This window comes from Tachysurus vachellii, chromosome 23, assembly GCF_030014155.1.
Source record: "Tachysurus vachellii isolate PV-2020 chromosome 23, HZAU_Pvac_v1, whole genome shotgun sequence".
In the NCBI taxonomy this organism is placed as follows: domain Eukaryota; kingdom Metazoa; phylum Chordata; class Actinopteri; order Siluriformes; family Bagridae; genus Tachysurus; species Tachysurus vachellii.
This window is the reverse complement of record NC_083482.1, coordinates 3,798,973-3,818,486: the sequence shown is the minus strand read 5'-3', so window position 1 is coordinate 3,818,486 and position 19,514 is coordinate 3,798,973. Positions and strand designations below refer to the sequence as shown.

Here is a 19,514-nt window from a genome sequence, read left to right as displayed (position 1 = left end):
TTATTATTATTGCTTATTTTCTCGGACCTTTGTTGGTCTTTTCAATGTCCTCCAAATTTCATCCACACTCGCTCATCCTCAGGTTAGATGCTGGCCTTGTCGGAGAAGCTCATAAGTGTTCCAGTCACAATGATAGGGCTTGAGAAGGAGGATGAGATGACTGAGATTGAGATTGCTAATTTTGTGCTCCAAAGGTCAGCTCCCAAAGTGTGATATTTGAAAGAAGATTTAAAAAGAGGGTCTGACAAACTTGACTGGATATATTATACACTTCACAGGGTACATTATGAATGATCCAATTAATATAAATAACACCCTGATGATGCCTGGTAGCCTGGTGATCCTAACAATTTACCTAATTATAATTAACCTAATGTTCAATAACTTTTACTTTTTCTAACCTTTTTAGTCTTTGGCAACTGAAATGTCAACTAACATGATAATGTTTTTTTTTTCGCCTAAGGCCGAAAAGGACTCGCATGCTTCTTGTTGTTATGGCAACCCTGACCCTCACTCTATCATCTACATCCTCTATATAATTCCACATCCTCCAGGCTGCTTCGTTCCTGTCGTGTCATCCTGAGCCGCTAATTTTCTCTACATTACACTTTTCTTCTTTTTATTGCTCTGTCCAGTGTTTTCTCTGCCTTCTTTTCCCTGTTCTCTTGCTCACCTCATCAGTCATTCCCTCTTTAAGTCTGTCTCTCTCTCTCTCTCTCTCTCTCTCTCTCTCTGTGTGTGTGTGTGTGTGTGTGTGTGTGAGCGCTTTTGGAAGTGAGTGTAAATCTGCTGGCTAATGAAGCAAGTGACACGGACAACCCGCTCCTCTCATTAGAGGCTGTTTAAATGATCCGCAGCCACTCACAAAGCTCCAGTGTGCCTTTCAGAGAGTCTACACTCTGCCACACACACTTTCTTTCTCTTTTTCTTCTCTCACGTTCTCTGCCCATCTGTCCGCATCTTAGTTCTGGCATCAGAGTCTCCTGGTGCTTCGATGACTGGAACCTGAGCAGAGCCATGTGGTTTCCAGGCTGCTTAAATGAAGCTATAACAAGAAAGCTGGAGAACTTCCATATTACAGAGCTGCCAGCAAAATTGACACTTTTCTTCCATTTTACTTCCCTTACCTCTCGGCGCATGACAGAAAAGCGCTTCACTTAAGTACACCTCAGGTTCCAAGCTCAGCTGTCTCATCTCTCATCTCTGTCTGTAGCCCATCCCCCGCAGCAGTCTGCTTCACCACAGAATCCCCAGGAGACTGCGGCTTGCTACTCTGATGAAGCTACTAGCTGCTAGCGTGCATTTCTTCTTTTCTCTCTTTTGTTCTTCTTCGCCTGTCTCTTCTTGTCCTCTACTTCCCTGGCTTTCACATAGCCCACAAAAGCCTCGCTGACCTTTAGCATTCGCTATTCTCTCGCCCCGGCTCTGATAACAGTCACTGGATCGACTACCACACACACAGAGTGTGTATCTAAGGGGTACATTTCAAACCGAACGCCTGTGAGACACAAGCCACCACGACTCTTCTCCACTACTTTTAGGGAAAAAAAAGTAGAAAATCAGAGGATCGTTCGCATTTATTGTGATGGAGATGAATAAGACATTCAGTATTTTTTCAAGGCCTTTGTTTAATGAACACACTTATTAACTATGCACGAGTAGGTTTGACCTTGAGGCAACATTTTAATTACTTATTGTAGACATACTTCCTTTTCACTCACAGTAAATAACCCTGTTTGATACCACAGCGCTTGCTTAATTACAGACATGGTAAAGTTTTCAACACATAGCACCAGTCGCTTTACTATTAAGTCACCACGAGGCGTTCCTACTACTGGTTGCTATAGTAATAATGTTTATCAGTAGCTGGTTTATCATTAGCAATTTATTTTCTGGCAGCTAAAATGAACATTTCTGAGAGACAGTTTATTGGTTGTGTCTAAAATTTAGCAGTGTATGATATATCATCATACAAGATGTATATGAAGTAGAAGCAGTGTGTTTTCAAATTTGTTGCTGTGAGTCTCTGTATGTGTGAACGTGGCATAGCAATCAGAAGTAATAATGGATTAAAAGCATTAGAGAAATATGTATGGAAATAATGATAATAAGAAGAAACAATGATTTATTTGCGTCTAAAATTTCTTCCTTTTAGCTTCATCCCTATCAAAAAAAAAAAAAAGCTTTAGCATTAGCATTTCTCATTGTCAAGAAAATACCCCTTCCTGGCACCAGAATTTGAACCAATAGCTAATTTCTGATTTATTTTATTTGACTATAAATATCCACTTTGCAAAGTTGGTGTAGATGCCTAGATTTTCTCATTTTTAATTATAATTATTAAACTTCTACACATTACAGTAGTGTGATAATGCGAGTGGGAAAATATGTTTCTATGTCAACTCTTGTTTGTGGTAATTGTGAACTTATACTACAGATTCAAATAAAAGACAGTAGACTGTCCCTTTAAGCTCTGTTCATTAAATATTGAACATGAGTAATGGGCTAATCCTGGTCCACATAACACTATGGAATGATGGTGATTAACTCATCTCAATCTGATTGCCTGAATATGATCATAACTCATAATGAGACTGAAACTATAATGACATACAAGAAATTGTTTCATCTGGCCTATATTCCAAATGCTATTAAAATATGTAAATGCGGCTGCTTATAGCTGAGCTGCTTTGGCCTCTTATGTGCCTGAATGCAACCAAATCTGGCCTCAATTCTCTGCTCTGAGTAGACGAAATCCACGTCAAACACTTTTAAGCACCATTATGGTCTCAGTACTCACATGTACTCTCTGTGGGCAGAGTGCACGGCTGCTGCGTTGCTGTAGCGCCACAGCACAATGATGGAGCTCAGTACGTCTAGTGCGGCGTCAAACTGAAATGCAACACACAAAAATATCGTTCAGTCCAAACCACGGGTGAAAACGTATCCTTGATGAGATGGAGGGGGGGAAGGTTTGGTTAATGTGTACTCACAGCAAAGCCAAATGCAGAGGCGCTGCTTCTCATGGCAGAAACAGCTGGAAAAGATAACAAAATTTTCACATAAGAATCAAACCATTAAATTCAGTTCAATTTAAGATTATTAAAATACCAACAAAATGGCTGAAAAATCAGAACTGAACCCAACGATTAAAGACATGAGATATGATCAGTTTATATCCAGCAATACTGGCTAACATATTTTTGAATAAGGATCACAGGAAGGCAGGGGACAAGGCAGGAGACACCCAGGACAGGGTACCAACCAAACACAGGGAAAATTTAAAGAAACCAGAATACCCAGAGGAAAGCTCTTAATGAACATGCTAAAACTATACACACAGGATGTGTGAATTGAACCCCAGTCTCTGAAGGTGCGGGGACAAACGTGCTAACAATTTAACTTTCTTTCAAGCTAACTTTAAGATTCAGTCTGCCTAATCTGAAGTCTCAAATGGCAAGGAAAAACTTGAAAGAAACCATGACACTATGAAACATTTAGAGCACCAAGGCTCAAAAGGGAACCCTTAGTGCAATTAGAGATTATTACTCTTTAAGAGAACCTAAAGGTTCAGTGTCAAACCCTTGTTTCTCCAACAGAATGATTCCCAAGTCGGTACAGTCTATAACGCTAAGAAACCTTACGGATCTAAAGAGGATTAGTATTTCCATTAGAGAAACTCTCAATTATTTTATGTTCAAGACATTTAGACATATCTATAGTTAGTTACCAGTTCTCCACAGGGGTTCTACTTGGAAATCCATTTTAAAGGTAGATGCTTTTAGAAGTGGACAGGAAACTGTTGAATATTTTTCTAAGGGAAACGTATCGGAAATGCTCTGACATTCTGGAGCGAACATTCCTCTCTAGAAGTGCTTGCACAGTCTAGATCTGGCTAAAAAGACTAGTCTTGATTTTATATCCAGGTTCTGGACTCTATTAAGGACTCCAGGATGAGAAGAACCTTAGGTTTGAGAAGTTGGTGTTGGTGTTTTCTATGGCTTTATGCATTCAGCCATTAACACTGCTCTGAACCCAGTATCACCTCACCTCACCTCACCTCACCTCACAGATCACATCAGTAACTTTTAGCATTTCCTCAAGTATGCCACCACCTTTATTTATATGGATGAACCAGGAATTAAATGTTTGATTCTGGACCTGACGCTGCACAGTATGGAAGCTCATGTCCATGTAAAGATGTCCATTATAAGTAAATACGCAGGTTTGCTTTGATGGAGATTTTCCTAGAGTCAGAGTCAAAACATGTCTTTGGGCTGGGGAAGGAAACTGGAGTACCCAGAGAAAACCCAGTGTACCCTAATGCTATGTTTAGGAATGACTAAAATAAAGATTTCTTATTTTATTACCGATTTTACAGTTTTAATCCAGATATGAGTGAATGCACTTGTCTCAACAATATGGTGGCTCAGTTTAAATGGTTGATTCTGGACCTTGCAGTACACCGCATGGAAGCTCATGTCCATCAATAACCCTTAAATTAGTTCACTGAAATAAATGAAATGAATGTCTTACGCAATGTGCAATTGACTGTGGAATTGGTTGCATCTAGTCATCAAAGTACATTTAGCGTTCTTTATTTACCATCTGTCTTGCTGTTTTCTCCACCACCCATGTACAACCCCTAGTGTGCAAACCACATACACACATCTTATCAAAAGGTCATATAGCTGCAGTTAATACTTGCAGTACAGTATCCTGAAGGTACATACCAATAGAATTTGTCTCTTTATTTACTAGATTAGGTCTCTAAAAGTTTTTTCTTACTCCTTAAACAAATCCCTACCCTTGTTTATGAAACTCCATGCCCCCAGGATCTACAATAACATATATACAGTACATAACAGACAATACTTTTGCTAAAGCCGTGGCTTTTTCTTACTTTTGCTAAAGCCGTTTAGCTATTTTCTGTATATCCTCTAGGTTATTTTTACAAATAAGAAATAAAAAGAATTGACGATTTTGCTTCTAAACACAGACCTACTGACTTATTTGGGATTATATAAAGGCTAGAGAAATTAAATTCATATTCGCTGTTCTTGTACAGTAACTTGAACTTTATGGTCACACACACAAACACACACACAACCACACACACACACTCATGCATGCATGTACAAAACAGAGCTCAGTCAGCAGTCCATAATGACACAAAGGTCTTTGCTTTGAATCTTTGCAGTGCTTCTGCTCTCCTATTAGAAACCATCTACAGTTACATACAGAGAGAGAGAGAGAGAGAGAGAGATTATTCAAGCCCATGATGGATGAATATTCTTTATATATTGAATGCATCAACTGTGGGACTGAACTAAATTATGTTCCAAATGCAGCAATTCATGTCTAGGTACCTGTAGTGTGATTGCTAGAACATTCCCAGCTTTGAGAAATTCACAGTAAAGATAATATAATATAATTTGCTTTTCTCCTCTCCTCTGATTAGTTTGTTACCTAATTGTGTTCACCTGTTCTATGTTTACTTCATAATTAGTTGTCTGGTTGTTTTTTCATATCTATTCTAAACCATATTTCCCCTGTCATGTTGGTTTTGGGTTCTCAGTGTTTCCTGGTTTCGATTCGTGTCTGATTTACTTCTCTACGATCATAGGTTATAGTTGTTTAACGACTTCTGCCTGTGTTTTGACCTCTGTAATGAATTCTAGTTACAATTGTTGGATTTGCCCCAATAAATCTCACACATAATCGCATCCTGCCTAGACACACGTTACAGTAATACTGAATGGATTATAAATCACAAAACTCAATTCCATCCAGCCTCTAGTCTAATCCTGTTTTTTAATTACAGTTTTTATTCTTATTGTGCTGCTTTATTTTAATTTTCCATCTCCGTCTTATTAATGAGAGCTTCAAATCTAATCTAATGTGGCATTTTTCAGAGATATACTGTACCATCATTGCATGGCTAATATTTCCAATGCAGTCAGCAGAATTTAGTAGAATTCAGCAGAGCTGCCTGTGCTATCCGATAGCTTGGAGTCTGTGGTCTGAGTTATGACACATCTGAAAATGCATAATGGCACACCATGGATAGATTATTGTGCTTCCCATATTAGGATAAAGGGAGATGGATAGTACAAAGAGTGTATAATTGGGGGACAGAAAACAGACAAACAAACTCTAATACTCTATGGGGACTTGCATACCATTTACATTTCATTATTTAGCAGATGCTCTTATCCTTTTGCAAAGAGTTGATAGTTCAAAAATACAAAGCCAAGAGAATCTGAATTCATAACATGAAAAATGAGAGACTAATGATGACTTGTATAAGAGCTACAAACATTTCTTACAAGATAAGAAGTGTTTATTTTCCATACAATTTGTCTTATGCTAATTCTAAGGTATTTTCAGTCCTAATACCATGATGTTACATAATACAGATCAGATCTAGCATCAGTGGATGCCTCAGTTTAGATCTAGATTGTATGCCTCGGTTTAGATCTCACTCACTCACTCATTTTCTACCTCGGGTCATGGGGAGCCTGTGCCTATCTCAGGCGTCATCAGGCATCAAGGTAGGATACACCCTGGACGGAGTGCCAACCCATCACAGGGCACACACACACACACTCTCATTCACTCACACAATCACACACTACGGACAATTTTCCAGAGATGCCAATCAACCTACCATGCATGTCTTTGGACCGGGGGAGGAAACCGGAGTACCCGGAGGAAACCCCCGAGGCACGGGGAGAACATGCAAACTCCACACACACAAGGTGGAGGTGGGAATCGAACCTCCAACCCTGGAGGTGTGAGGCAAACATGCTAACCACTAATCCACCGTGCCCCCCCAGTTTAGATCTAGATTAATTAATTATTAATTAATAAATTATCTCATTACAGTGTCACCTGACAAGATGTGTGATATATTACACAGCAAATGAACAGTCATTGATGTGTTGAAAACAGGAAAAACGTGCGAGTGATTTTGAGCGTGACCAAATTGTGATAGCTAGACCACTGGGTCAGAGCATCTCCAAAGAAGGTTTGTGGCATGTTCCTTGGATGCAGTGGTTAGTATCTTCCAAAAGTGCTCCAAGAAAGGACAACTGGTGAACCAGCAAAAAGGTCATGGGGACCCAAGACTCACTGATGTGTGTGGGAAGTGAAGGCAAGCTCATCCGGTCCGATCCCACAAAAGAGCTACTATAGCGCAAGTTGCAGAAAAAGTGAATGCTGGTTCTGACAGAAAGGTGTCAGAAGACACAGAGCTTCAGAGCTTGCACAATATTAGGCACGTGGTTTTAATGTCAGGCAATAATGGCAAAGGAAAGGAAGAAACCTTGAGATAAACTGGACTCAACAGGGAACCGATATTATAAATAAGTGATATACAGTACAAGTGTAGAGGAGTAATGGCAAGCACTAGTAAGACTTCTAAGCCTTTCTCCACCACTGGCCATGGTTACTGGGGAAGCGGTGGTGCAAGTGGCTAAGGCTCTGGGTTGTTGATTAGAGGATCAGAGTACAAGGCTCACAGCAGTGCCAAGCTGCTACTGTTTGGCCCTTAAGCAAGGCCCTTAACCCTCACTGCTCCAGCGGTGCTGTATCATGGCTGACACTCTGTGCTCTGCACTGTAGATGTGATAAAATAAAGGCTTACAAGGCAAGCATACAAGGATACAAGCATAAAGGCAAGCATACAAGGATTAAGCAAGGATTTTTTTTTTTACGGCAATTTGGGCTCTGTTCTTTTTTTTCAGACCTCAAAGAAGATAATGAATGCATGTGAAACGAAACGCACTTGAAGGTTGGTACAGTATGACAGCATGTAATCACAGCACTTCATTTACTGCATAATCCAAATTACAGTGTATTGTAATTAAATGGATTGTCATGTTGACTTATAATGCAGGGTATTAACTCTATTATCCATCTCTAGTATTGCAGGAGAGTTAGTCTAGCCTGAGGCAGTACTGAAACCAGCTCAATTAGCTTTTAATTTGTCGGCACATTTAATTGGTATCAATTCCCAACCTGTCCTATCACGTCCAGGTTAGAGGTTTGTTTTCAGGATTTAGCTTAGATAGAAATAGTACAAGGATTTTTTTAATACACAATTATGTGTGTGTGTGTCTGTGTACATACCCACATAGCCTTCCAGAAAACCAGTGAAATTAGTTTGTTTTCTTGCGATGTGCACCACAGATGAATGCATTTCCATCTCATTACGGCACATAGAGGTCGACGCGTTCTCACTGTCATTCTTCTTTGCTGTGTTCTTAAAGATGTTCTTTCTTTAGGTAGGTCATATCTTTGGTTTAAGGCACTTTTCAGTTGTGTGTACATACAGGTCACATTCGTTTTGCACAGGTTTACAGGGTTGCCAGGTGTCTGGTTGTCTTTATTCTCTTTATGAATGTATACTGTTTTTAGTATCAATAAGTTCTCTGCTGCCTCTAAACAAGGAGGAACTACACTTACCGAGCACTTAATTACGTATAGCTACTCATTCATGTCAATCGTTTAATCAGTCAAACATGTGACAGTAGTGCAATTTATAAAATCTTTGCAGATGGTGTGATCTTAGTGAACAAACAGAAAAGCCTCTCACAACAGAACAATCCACATCCCCTGCCATCCTGGCCTGGAATTGTACATCCATGTAACAGAACCCTGGTATACGTTTGCATTATTTTTATTTACATTATTTCGCAGAAGTCCTTATCCAGAGCAAATTACATTTTTAGATATTTATACAACTGAGACATTGAGGGTTGGCCTTGCTCTGGGGCCCAAAGGTGGGATTTAATCTTACAACCCCTTCCGAACAGTAGTCCAAGTCTTAACCTCTATGCTCCCACTTGCCCCCTCCCCAGTTGTTTCATTATACACAGAGTTCTTGGTTAACAGAACCATGCTGCGAGATTCCACCCACTTCTGAGAGATTCTTCCAGGCTGGTAATGACCTTGCAGTTGGACTACCAGGTCTCCTCTGAACAGTTGTAAAAAGGCAGTGGCCCGGTTGTGTAGTGTGTGGTATCAGCTGCTTTACGGCTAGCATAGGAACAAACACTCCAAATTGCTGTTGTTGTTTCCTTTGTGGTGGATCTGATCATCTCCCTGCATCTAGTGGTGAGACATCTAGCAATCTAGCAAAAAAGGTGAGCAATTTTCAACCAAACTGAATAATACACTCGGCACCAGCTGTCCTACCTCTGATAACTGCCTTTTAACACTCATGAGCGTGAGAACTACAGGTGGCCAGATAACTCCAGGGTGACCTTATATGTCAAAGTGAGATTCCTCACCAAGGCCATTTCACCAAATTTTGTAAATCAATGAATGGACCTTGCAGCGTTTCATGAAAATAAGCCTGTGGTTTATTCCTAGTTGTGTTTGTTACGTGCCAAAGAGTAGAATATAGACCAGACAGCAACAGTCTAATCCTCAGACCAACTGTTCATTTGCAGTTAGAGGAAGAACTGGAGTGTATAAACTCAGTGTAAACATAATTAGGGCAAAGCTAACAATAGTCATTAAAGTCCATGGTAGAAGAGTCATAATCAAGATCAACACACAGGCGAAAAAGAAAAACAACCAGGAAATGCGACATACAGTGACATGACTGGTGTAAATAGATTTAAAAAAAAATATTAGATCATAACACAAAATAGGTGAACACAATCGGTTAACAAGCAAATGACAGGATGGACGTAGACACGGGGCTAGAACAAAATAAAATGGCCTTGGTCGCCATGGTAACTGCAGGAGAAAGGGGGAAACAAAGACAAAACGGTACAAAGTGGTACCTTTGGTCTTAATAGTAAGAAATTAAGAAATAAATCTCCATTAAAAAGAAAATATGTCCAATTTATACGATTTCTTAATGAAGGCCCTAGTGCATTTAATTATGTCTCAGTGGTCCTTGTCCAGCTGTCCAGTGTCTTTTCACCTTCTGTGTTGACTGTAAAGGGTATAAATGGTAGCATATAACCCCACCTCAATGACATTCTCTCTCTCTCTCTCTCTCTCTCTCTCTCTACCTCCTCCCCTCATTTTTCTTTCTGTCTTCCATCCCTCTGTCTTTTATTTTTAGACTCAGGGCTCTGGGGGTTAGCACTGGCTTTGAAAGCTTGGTAGTGCTGAATGCATTAATATAAGAGAGCGCTCTCTCTCTCTCACACACACACACACACACACACAATCTCCTATCTACTGCTGTGATATTTACATTTGAGGTTGGCAAATGGCAGCTTGTGATTCTCACAGACGCACAAAACTCATCTGTTTCACACAAACTATATGTGTATAGTTATACATTCTTAGTGTAAAATTGTATTAATTTTTATTAAATTTAATTAAAAAACATTTTTAGTATCTCAAAGCAAAGAGATTTGTATCAGCTTATCAGCCCTGAATACATCAGCTTTAAACTAGAAATGAGTACCATAAATTGTACATTTCTTCTTCTTTTGTTTCCCCCATTGGTTGATCTTTTGTACATTGTCTGTCTATTACATGTTGATATGAAATCCGCTTACTTTTATCTTTTAGAGTCATATTAAAGTCTTTTAGAGTCTTTTAGAGTCATTTTTTTATAATTCATATAAACAAAAAAATGCTAACTAAATTAGAAATGCAGCCAATCAGTAGAGAGAGAGAGAGAGAGAGAGAGAGAGAGAGAGAGAGAGAGAGAGAAATCCAAGCAAATGTGGTATCTGTGTGAAAGAGTCAATATTCAAAGAGAAAAAATTAATTCTGCCATTTATTTATTTGTCATTGTTGTGGGGTTTTGAAGTTCTTTTAGCTTGAAAGCCCATCGTATCGTATGGATTTGAATCGTATTTGTGCGTTTCTCACTATTTTATAAGTTTTCTGTGTTGTTGCTCATTGTTCGGGTACGCAAATTTCATTTGGTGCAGGTTTTACTCCAGATGCCCTTCCTGATGCAACCCTCCCATTTTATTAAGGCTTGTGATTTAGCGCTTCAGTAGCTGGGTTAGTAATCAAACCCAGGCCACGGAAATGAGAGCTGGACCACCAGGAAACTAGTTAGTTTGCTTTCTGTATTTGTTCGTAATTATTTCTCTGTGGTTTCGACTGCTTTGTTTGTTTTTCCCAATTGTCTCACAAATGTAGTTGTTTACCGCTAGCACTCATTAGCTAGCTCTCCCCATATTTACAGCTTGGGTAGGTTAAGACTTGCATCAAAGTTTCGTCCAAGACACACCTGCTACATCACAAAGCAATTGTACACTAATGGTCCGTGGCCAAATTTGGCAGCTTGGACAATCTGCAATATCCTAATGATAGAGTAAAGACTTGAAAGGGCTCAGTATCTGAAATAAACAGGTTAACTGATTCATAATATAAATTGGAGACCTGAGATGGGTGATAAGTGAAATGAAATTGGGTTGAGTTATATGAAATACAGTACAAATCAATACAAAGTTCTTGGAAAGGATCACCATTGTCCTGTGATGAAACCTGATCCTGATGGAAACGGTGGTCTCTTCCAGGACGACCCTGTCCCTGTGGAGTGGTGTTTGGAAGGACAGTGTTCATCCGTCATCCCTTTAGAGCTCCAAAGACTTGAAGAAACTATGCAGAGGCATGCTAAAGCTGTCCTGACTTCAACATGAAGTCACATTATGTTGACTTTTTCATTTAATTTGTCACACATCTGTACAAGTGTATGTGTGTCTATGTGTGTGTCTATGTGTGTGTCTGTGTGTGTGCATACAGAACAGAATTGCCGTCACTGAGAGTGTTAATTGGCTCTTTCGGAAGCCATGAGGTGTCTAGGGGCAGTCAGTCTGGCATACATTTACACAACTCCTCCACCACACACACACAATAACACACAAACACACACACACACACACACACACACACACACACATAGCAATTTGAGAACACTATCAAGGCTCTCACTGAAGAATGAGCTCTTTTGTAACTGTTCAGAAATGAATCACAGATATTCTCTCTCTCTCTCACTCTCTCTCTCTCTCTCTCTCATATACAGTATATATAGTAGTTTCCTTCTCACAGATATTGCAAATACCAAACATGACATGCATTGGAGTATTAGAGGTCTCATCAGCTGCTGAATGCTAGTTTAGCCTTTTGTATGTGTCGCGGTGCTCCAGAGTAATGATCTAGGATCAAGTGTTTGCCTTTCATATGCTAAACTGATTATCCCCAAATCCCCCCCCCCCTTCCCGCCCCCCTCTACTCTGTAATTGCACACTCCGAGTGCACTTTACACTATCGATCAAGAGTTACTGAGTGCACTCCTGGCAGCCAACTGCTATGTTTTGAAAAGCAGATTTGATGTAGAGCCTCAGATCAGAGACATAATACGTCAGAGAACAAAACCCAGGCAGATTTCTCCCCATCCTTCAACTGAAGAGCTTCGTCCCAATGTTTTGCTGATTTATTATTATTTTTTTGTGTTCTTTTTTTTCAGGTACCTTTGTGAATGATAACATGAACAACATCACCAATCAAACAACCGAACCATGGAGATTTCCTAAAGTGCAAATGGTCATGGCTTAGTGTCCTAGTCATGTATCCAGAAAAAAGGGATAGACACAAAAGGATGAATAGATAAAACAAAACAATTGATAGACTGATCAGTAAAAAAAATGTCCGAATCAGAGCGTTTTCCTAAATTCATCATTGAAATCCACAGGTTTCAGAAAGTTATCTGACTATTTCATTTTTTGTGTGATAGATTCTATTAATAATGAAATCAGTTCATTTTCACTTGTTACTCCACACACAATAATCCATACCAACATAGCAAAAACATGTTTTGAGAATTTGATGCAAATGTATTACAAATAAAAGCTGAATTTTAGATAAATCTTCAGACCCTTTATTCAGCACTCAGTAAACCGGGCAAATATATATACATATTATTCCTTATAAATCCTTAAGACTTCAGTCAGTCAGTCAGTAAGAAGAAGATCTTCACATCGCTCAGATTTGAATAACCCTCAGGTGACTATGTATGCTTCAGATCATGTGCACTCTGTGGCTGTTTTTCTGTAAGGATCTACTGTACCTGTATGTACACTCCTTCAACCTTCCTGTAATTCTGACTAGTCTCTGTTATAGTGCGATGCTGCCACCACCATGCTTCATGGTAGCAACGGTATTACCAGTTGATAAGCCGTACCTAGCGTAACCATAAAATATGTACCACTCACTCTCTCACTCACTCACTCATTTTCTACCGCTTATCCGAACTACCTCGGGTCACGGGGAGCCTGTGCCTATCTCAGGCATCAAGGCAGGATACACCCTGGACGGAGTTCATACTGTACACACACACTCTCATTCACTCACGCAATCACACACTAGGGACAATTTTCCAGAGATGCCAATCAACCTACCATGCATGTCTTTGGACCGGGGGAGGAAACCCCCGAGGCACGGGGAGAACATGCAAACTCCACACACACAAGGTGGAGGCGGGAATCGAACCCCGACCCTGGAGGTGTGAGGCGAACGTGCTAACCACTAAGCCACCGTGCCCCCCATCTTGATAAACTAGAACACAAAAATAAAAGAAATAACAGATTATTGTGTGATTGTGTGAGTGAATGAGAGTGTGTGTGTGTGCCCTGCGATGGGTTGGCACTCCATCCAGGGTGTATCCTGCCTTGATGCCCGATGACGCCTGAGATAGGCACAGGCTCCCCGTGACCCGAGGTAGTTCGGATAAGTGGTAGAAAATGAGTGAGTGAGAGAGTTTATCAAGATTTCAACTCCCCAGGCAGTAAACTTTTGTTTGTTATCTTGGTGTTGCCCCCTCCTGAAGTTTTGTTCCCCTCCTATGTTGAACTCTCCTTATTTACACCTTGTTATACTCTGATGTTTAAATAAACATCTAAGATTGAAACGGAACATTATTGTTGTGGTGCTGTGGCAGGGTCCGGGTTATGCTCTTTCCTCTTTTTAATGTGTTATGTCCTAAAACCCCTAGATACGCGAGATACACGCGGGACGTAACAATAGCCAAAAAGTGAAAGGGTATGAATACTTTCCAAGCTCTTTTTAAACTTTTTAATTGCCAAAAACACATTAAACATTATCTCAGAAATTGCCATCTGTGTAGTTCTTTAATATCTTTGTGACTTTGCAGTGATAGAAGTTTGTTTTAGTTTTGGTCTCCGTTGTAATAGCACTAATGGTTGATCAACGCTGGTTGATTACACTAAAGTTTTCACCTTTTCTGTGTCTCTGAGATAACCAGAGGTCATATTTGTGTTATATGTTAATTTATGAGCCTAGTATAAAAGTAGCTAGTTATGAAATTTGTGGCATTGACACTTCTTTTTACGACACAGTGCACTATAAATTGATTAAAATTATTCACTACCTCGGGTCATGGATCTAGAGTTGAACACGTGTCTTTTTGTGGCTCCCTCAATTCAATTCATTCATTCATTCATTCATCTTCTACCGCTTATCCGAACTACCTCGGGTCACGGGGAGCCTGTGCCTATCTCAGGCGTCATCGGGCATCAAGGCAGGTTACACCCTGGACGGAGTGCCAACCCATCGCAGGGCACACACACACTCTCATTCACTCACACACTACGGACAATTTTCCAGAGATGCCAATCAACCTACCATGCATGTCTTTGGACCGGGGGAGGAAACCGGAGGAAACCCCCGAGGCACGGGGAGAACATGCAAACTCCACACACACAAGGCGGAGGCGGGAATCGAACCCCGACCCTGGAGGTGTGAGGCGAACGTGCTAACCACTAAGCCACCGTGCCCCGCCCCAATTCAATTCATTTCAAGTTTATTTGGTAAACATAAGGAATAATATAAAGAATTAATATAATAAATAAATAAAAATTAGATATATATATAGTTCACAATGTGTTTGTATTTATCCCCAATGAGCAAGTCTGAGGTGACTCAGGTGACTGTGGGGAGGAAAAACTCCCTTAAATTGGTAAAGGAAGAAACCTTGAGAGGAACCAGACTCAAAGGGGAACCTCATCCTCATATGGGTGACACTGGAGGGTGTGATTATAAATATACAGTCAAACAAACAAATGTTGTATTGGTGTAAGGGTCACATGGAGTTCAGATGGAGCTGGTAGGGCTCCCTCTGATCCATCCTGGTGCTTTGCATGTGGAAATGACCACAGTCAAAGTAGCAGAGGTGTGATGAACCAGGAAGATAGGACCAGATCTGCCTGACAAAAAGACACCAATTCAATCACACTTCTGATTTCTTCGCCTGTCTTTGCTTCCTTAAAATAAATGTGTCTAAAATCAGGTAGATTAAGTATGGATAATATCAGGCTGGAAAAAGATATTCAGCTTATTACTTTACACTTTACTTTACTTTACACCACTTATATATATAAGCTGGTTTGCAAACAACAGGGCGATCACGATTATGTAACAGCACGGCGGTAATGAGAGGATTCTGGTGTATGTGTTTGGGATAGATGAAAATTATCTAACAGGATGTACATCAACTATGAAATATCACGTTGAAGCCTTGTGTGTGTGTGTGTGTGTGTGTGTGTGTGTGTGTGTAATCATGGGCATGTCCTGTATGTCTATGTACAGATTGCAGTATATATGTGAAATACAGGAAGTGATGAATAGTTGAGTAGAAATAATAATTACAACATTCTACAATAGTGATCATTTTTGTGCGTGTGTGTGCGTGTGTGTGTGTGTGTTGGCCAGTTATTCAAATGGACCAAGGACCTTAACTGTAAGCTTTTTGGCATTCCAGGGTGAATATACGGTACTATAACTTCATTTAAAGGTGGGGTCTCCGTTGTTTGAAACCCAATGTTGACATCTGAAATCACCAAAACAAACACGCCCCTAACCCAAATGGGTCCCACCCCTGTTTTGATAGCTCCACCCCACACATACACCAGACAAGTATAACCCAAGTATAACCCAGACAAGTATTATGGCGGAACCTTTTGGGGCAGCTGACCGAGGGGATATTTTTATCAGTAAATGAACACAATGAGTAATACTATGGTAATACAGATGTGTTTTTGTAGTACTGTGTGTTGTACCGTGAAAGGTTTAGCTCCGTTTCACGCGGAAGGAGACGGTCAACACCTAGAACCCGAGGGAGAGCTAATGTTAGAGGCAGAGGTCGTAACTTGGAGCGTGTGTGCATGTTTCAGGCACAAAGACTTGCAGTAACGCAAGTAAGTGTATTGATTGATTTAATATTCTGAACTTTAATTGATAGAAAGCCGTATTCTGTTAGTCCTACTTCTTGCCTTATCGTAAGCCTTTCTTCGCTTTCTTTCTTTGTTTTTATCCTCTATGTCAATGTTAAAACCGCTTTCTGCTAATGTCACACATGTGCACTGAACACTCTCTCCGCCCATATTGACAAGACACGCCCCTTTCTGCTCATTGGCTAGTTTTGTTTTTGTTTTTTTTGGAAGCCCAACGCAGTTTTCTGAAGCATTTCTCGAACAACGGAGACCCCACCTTTAACTCATCGCCTCAGACCCAACATCAGTATTTGTTTAAGTGACAGTTTAGCAAGAAGGACGGATCTATTCAAGCTTTAATGTCTAAAATAGAGTTTTACGGTATACATAGACGGGCTGCTGAATCAGCACAGGAGTAGGAAGAGATCCAAAATTATGTTTGTAGATGACACACCTAAGTCTATATGTAAAGGAAGAATAATAGGTGTCGAAGGCGGCTAAAACACATCGCTCTTTACAGGCCCTAGCAAAGTGTAAAAATATGTAATATGTATAAAATAATGTAATAAATATGAATTTTTCCACTGTGCTATTAAAAACACTGAAAATGACTGGGGAGAAACCCAGAGGAGGAAATGATCAGCACTGTGTATGAACTGGACAGTACTTCAATCTGACCTCGGCTGCATCACTCAGCTCGAATTCATAATTAGTCCCAAGGCCACCTCCAGTCTCAGGAGCTCGTACCACTGTATACGTGCCCCTGAATTATTTCCAATGAAAAACCTTCAAAAGCTGAAAAGCTTGTCTTTTTTTGCAGACTAGCAGTTCAGTATGATTAAATTGTTTATTGTGAAGGTGATATTGATTGGGGAAAAATCAATATTGCATAGTGAATATTTTCATCTGTACATGCCCACAATCCTTTATTTATCAATTTAGCTAACAATTTAGCTAGTCTCAAAACTAGTCGCTTAATATAAAGCAATGTGACCTTGACTAGCTGTAAATATATTGAGCAGTGTCATAATGAATGTGGGATGAACATGAATATAAAAACTTTTTGGTGTTTGTGGTGGGATCTCTACTGTATCCAGATCTCATCTCGGTCCAGCACGTCTTTCACAATCGAAGCCGGATATTCTGTAAACCTTTAGGAGGTGATAATGTTAAAATATATTAATATTATGAGAAACATATTACCACACAAATGCAGGTTGTTTTAGCTAGAGTTGCTGGTGCATGTTAGGTTTAAGAATTTAAGGAATATTGAATGGTTTATGGGTCAAGGGAAGACCTGGAGCACAGTGGTTTAGAGATTAGTGCATTTGCCTTCGGGTTTCCTCCGGGTTCTCCAGTTTCCTCCCCAGTCCAAAGACAGTATGGGAAGTTGTGGCTTCCAAAGTTGGAATATGTGAAGAAAGAATTTCACTGTGCTGACAGACATCCCTTAATTGTCCATAGTGTTTGAGACTGTGTGTGATTGTTTGGAACTTTGTCCAGGGTTTCCCCCTTCGTTGTGCCCCAAGTCCCTTGGGATAGACTCCAGGTTCCATGTGACCTTGAATACGATAAGCTTAACAGAAGACAGGTGAGATAAAACTCCATGTGGTCTTTGAGGACAGACTATTAGACTGTATATTTTCACCCCTCCAGTGTCACCCAAATGAGGATGAAGTTCCCCTTTTGAGTCTGGCTCCTCTCAAGGTTTCTTCCTTTAATATCCAAGGGAGGTTTTGCTCACCACAATCACCTGAGTCACAAATACATTTAAATATATGTCTAATAATAATCTTGAATTTATTTTTGTATTATATTAATCTTCATATTAACCTTTTGTTTTATGTTTATGTTCTGTAAAGCTGCTTTGAGACAATATCCATTGTTAGAAGCGCTATACGTATACATTTGAATTAGAATTTGAATAAAATCCTTAGTGAAATTTATTTGTATTTATTCATGGGCACCAGTTAGTCCAGTTTCTTATAGAGAGTCATAAAGCCTAATGCATACTTTGAGTCTTTTTGCTGACTCTGCACTCTAGAGACACACTGTTCTCTTTACATTAGGCCTTTATAGGGCCTCGGAAACTGCTGATGCAAACATTCCAAGCTTCTCCACATCTGGATGCAAACTCCAAACACACCTGATTGATCTTGGAAGGTTCACTTAAAAACTATTAAAATAAATAAGCAAGTATCCATGAGAAGGAATCACTAATCAACACACAGGATACAAAGGTATTGTGATATCTCTCAGACTTCTTGCTGTAAATAAGATGTTCCTTATAAACCTTTAGTGTACATTCTGTTTCATTGCTTTCGAGGCCATGATACAATGTTGTACGCGATATGAAGCATCCGTCATCCTTATCTTGTGTTGCTACGTGACAGCGTTTTTCCAAGCTCGGCTACAGAACTCTCAAAGTCCCAGGGCAAGAGAGAGAAAGAGAGAGACAGACAAGAGATGAGTCATGGGGCTCACAGGGGAACACAACTCAAGGTAATAATCTCTTGCTCTCGCAGACACAGACAGTAAACCGTTAAATCTAACAATGGAAGGAATAAAGAATTTTATCCTGAGGACCCCTTTATATTCGCTATGAACATCTCAGCATCATGTTTCAGATGTTTTACATTTTATTCGAAGTCAAGCGAAATAACAAAATTTCTCCCCAGTCATTTATTTGATCAGAACATGAAACCAGGGTGTTAATATCAAGAACATGAAGATTATAATCCCAGAGAAGATAAAGTTATACAAAGTGGTGTATATCTGATCAACTTTACACCTACAGATAAAAAAAAAACCACATTTCTATAACACGGTCCATAAATATTCAGTTATGTTGAATTGACAAAGTTATTGAGGTTTTAGCTGTGTATCAAAAATACTGATGCTGGTGTTCAGTAATGAATATTAATTGGAAGGCATTAACATCCAAATTATGTGAACGCTGTAGGAATTAAAGCACCAAGAGAGACCAAGGGACAGAAAAACAATCATAAATTAAACAGTTATGTTTGTTAACTGGTTGGAACTCATTTGCAGTCAATTACTGCCTGAAGACATAGACATCACAAGACGCTGGGCTTCTTCCCTGAATGCTCTGCCAAGCCTTTACTGCAGCTGACTTCCTTTCCTGCTTGTTCCTAGGATGTTGGGTTCAATTCAGCTCAGGTGACTGACTTGAGCGAATTGCTTGGGTCGCTTGTGATGTATGAAAGTAAAGGTCATTGTGGAGGGTGATATATCGTGAAGCGTTTTGCTAAATCTGAGCAGATAAACTAGCAGTAC

The 19,514-nt window shown here is 39.8% G+C and overlaps 1 protein-coding gene across 1 annotated transcript in view; it reads right to left on the bottom strand.

Annotated features, from left to right (window-relative positions):
* tmem163b (transmembrane protein 163b) overlaps positions 1-19,514 on the bottom strand; it is a 46,098-nt gene that overhangs the window by 21,497 nt on the left and 5,087 nt on the right. Inside the window, exons 3-4 of the mRNA XM_060858988.1 lie at positions 2,994-3,037; positions 2,801-2,892 (exon numbers count right to left, since the gene is read on the bottom strand). Coding sequence (XP_060714971.1) covers positions 2,801-2,892; positions 2,994-3,037 — 136 coding nt within the window. The remainder of the gene's footprint in view (positions 1-2,800; positions 2,893-2,993; positions 3,038-19,514) is intronic.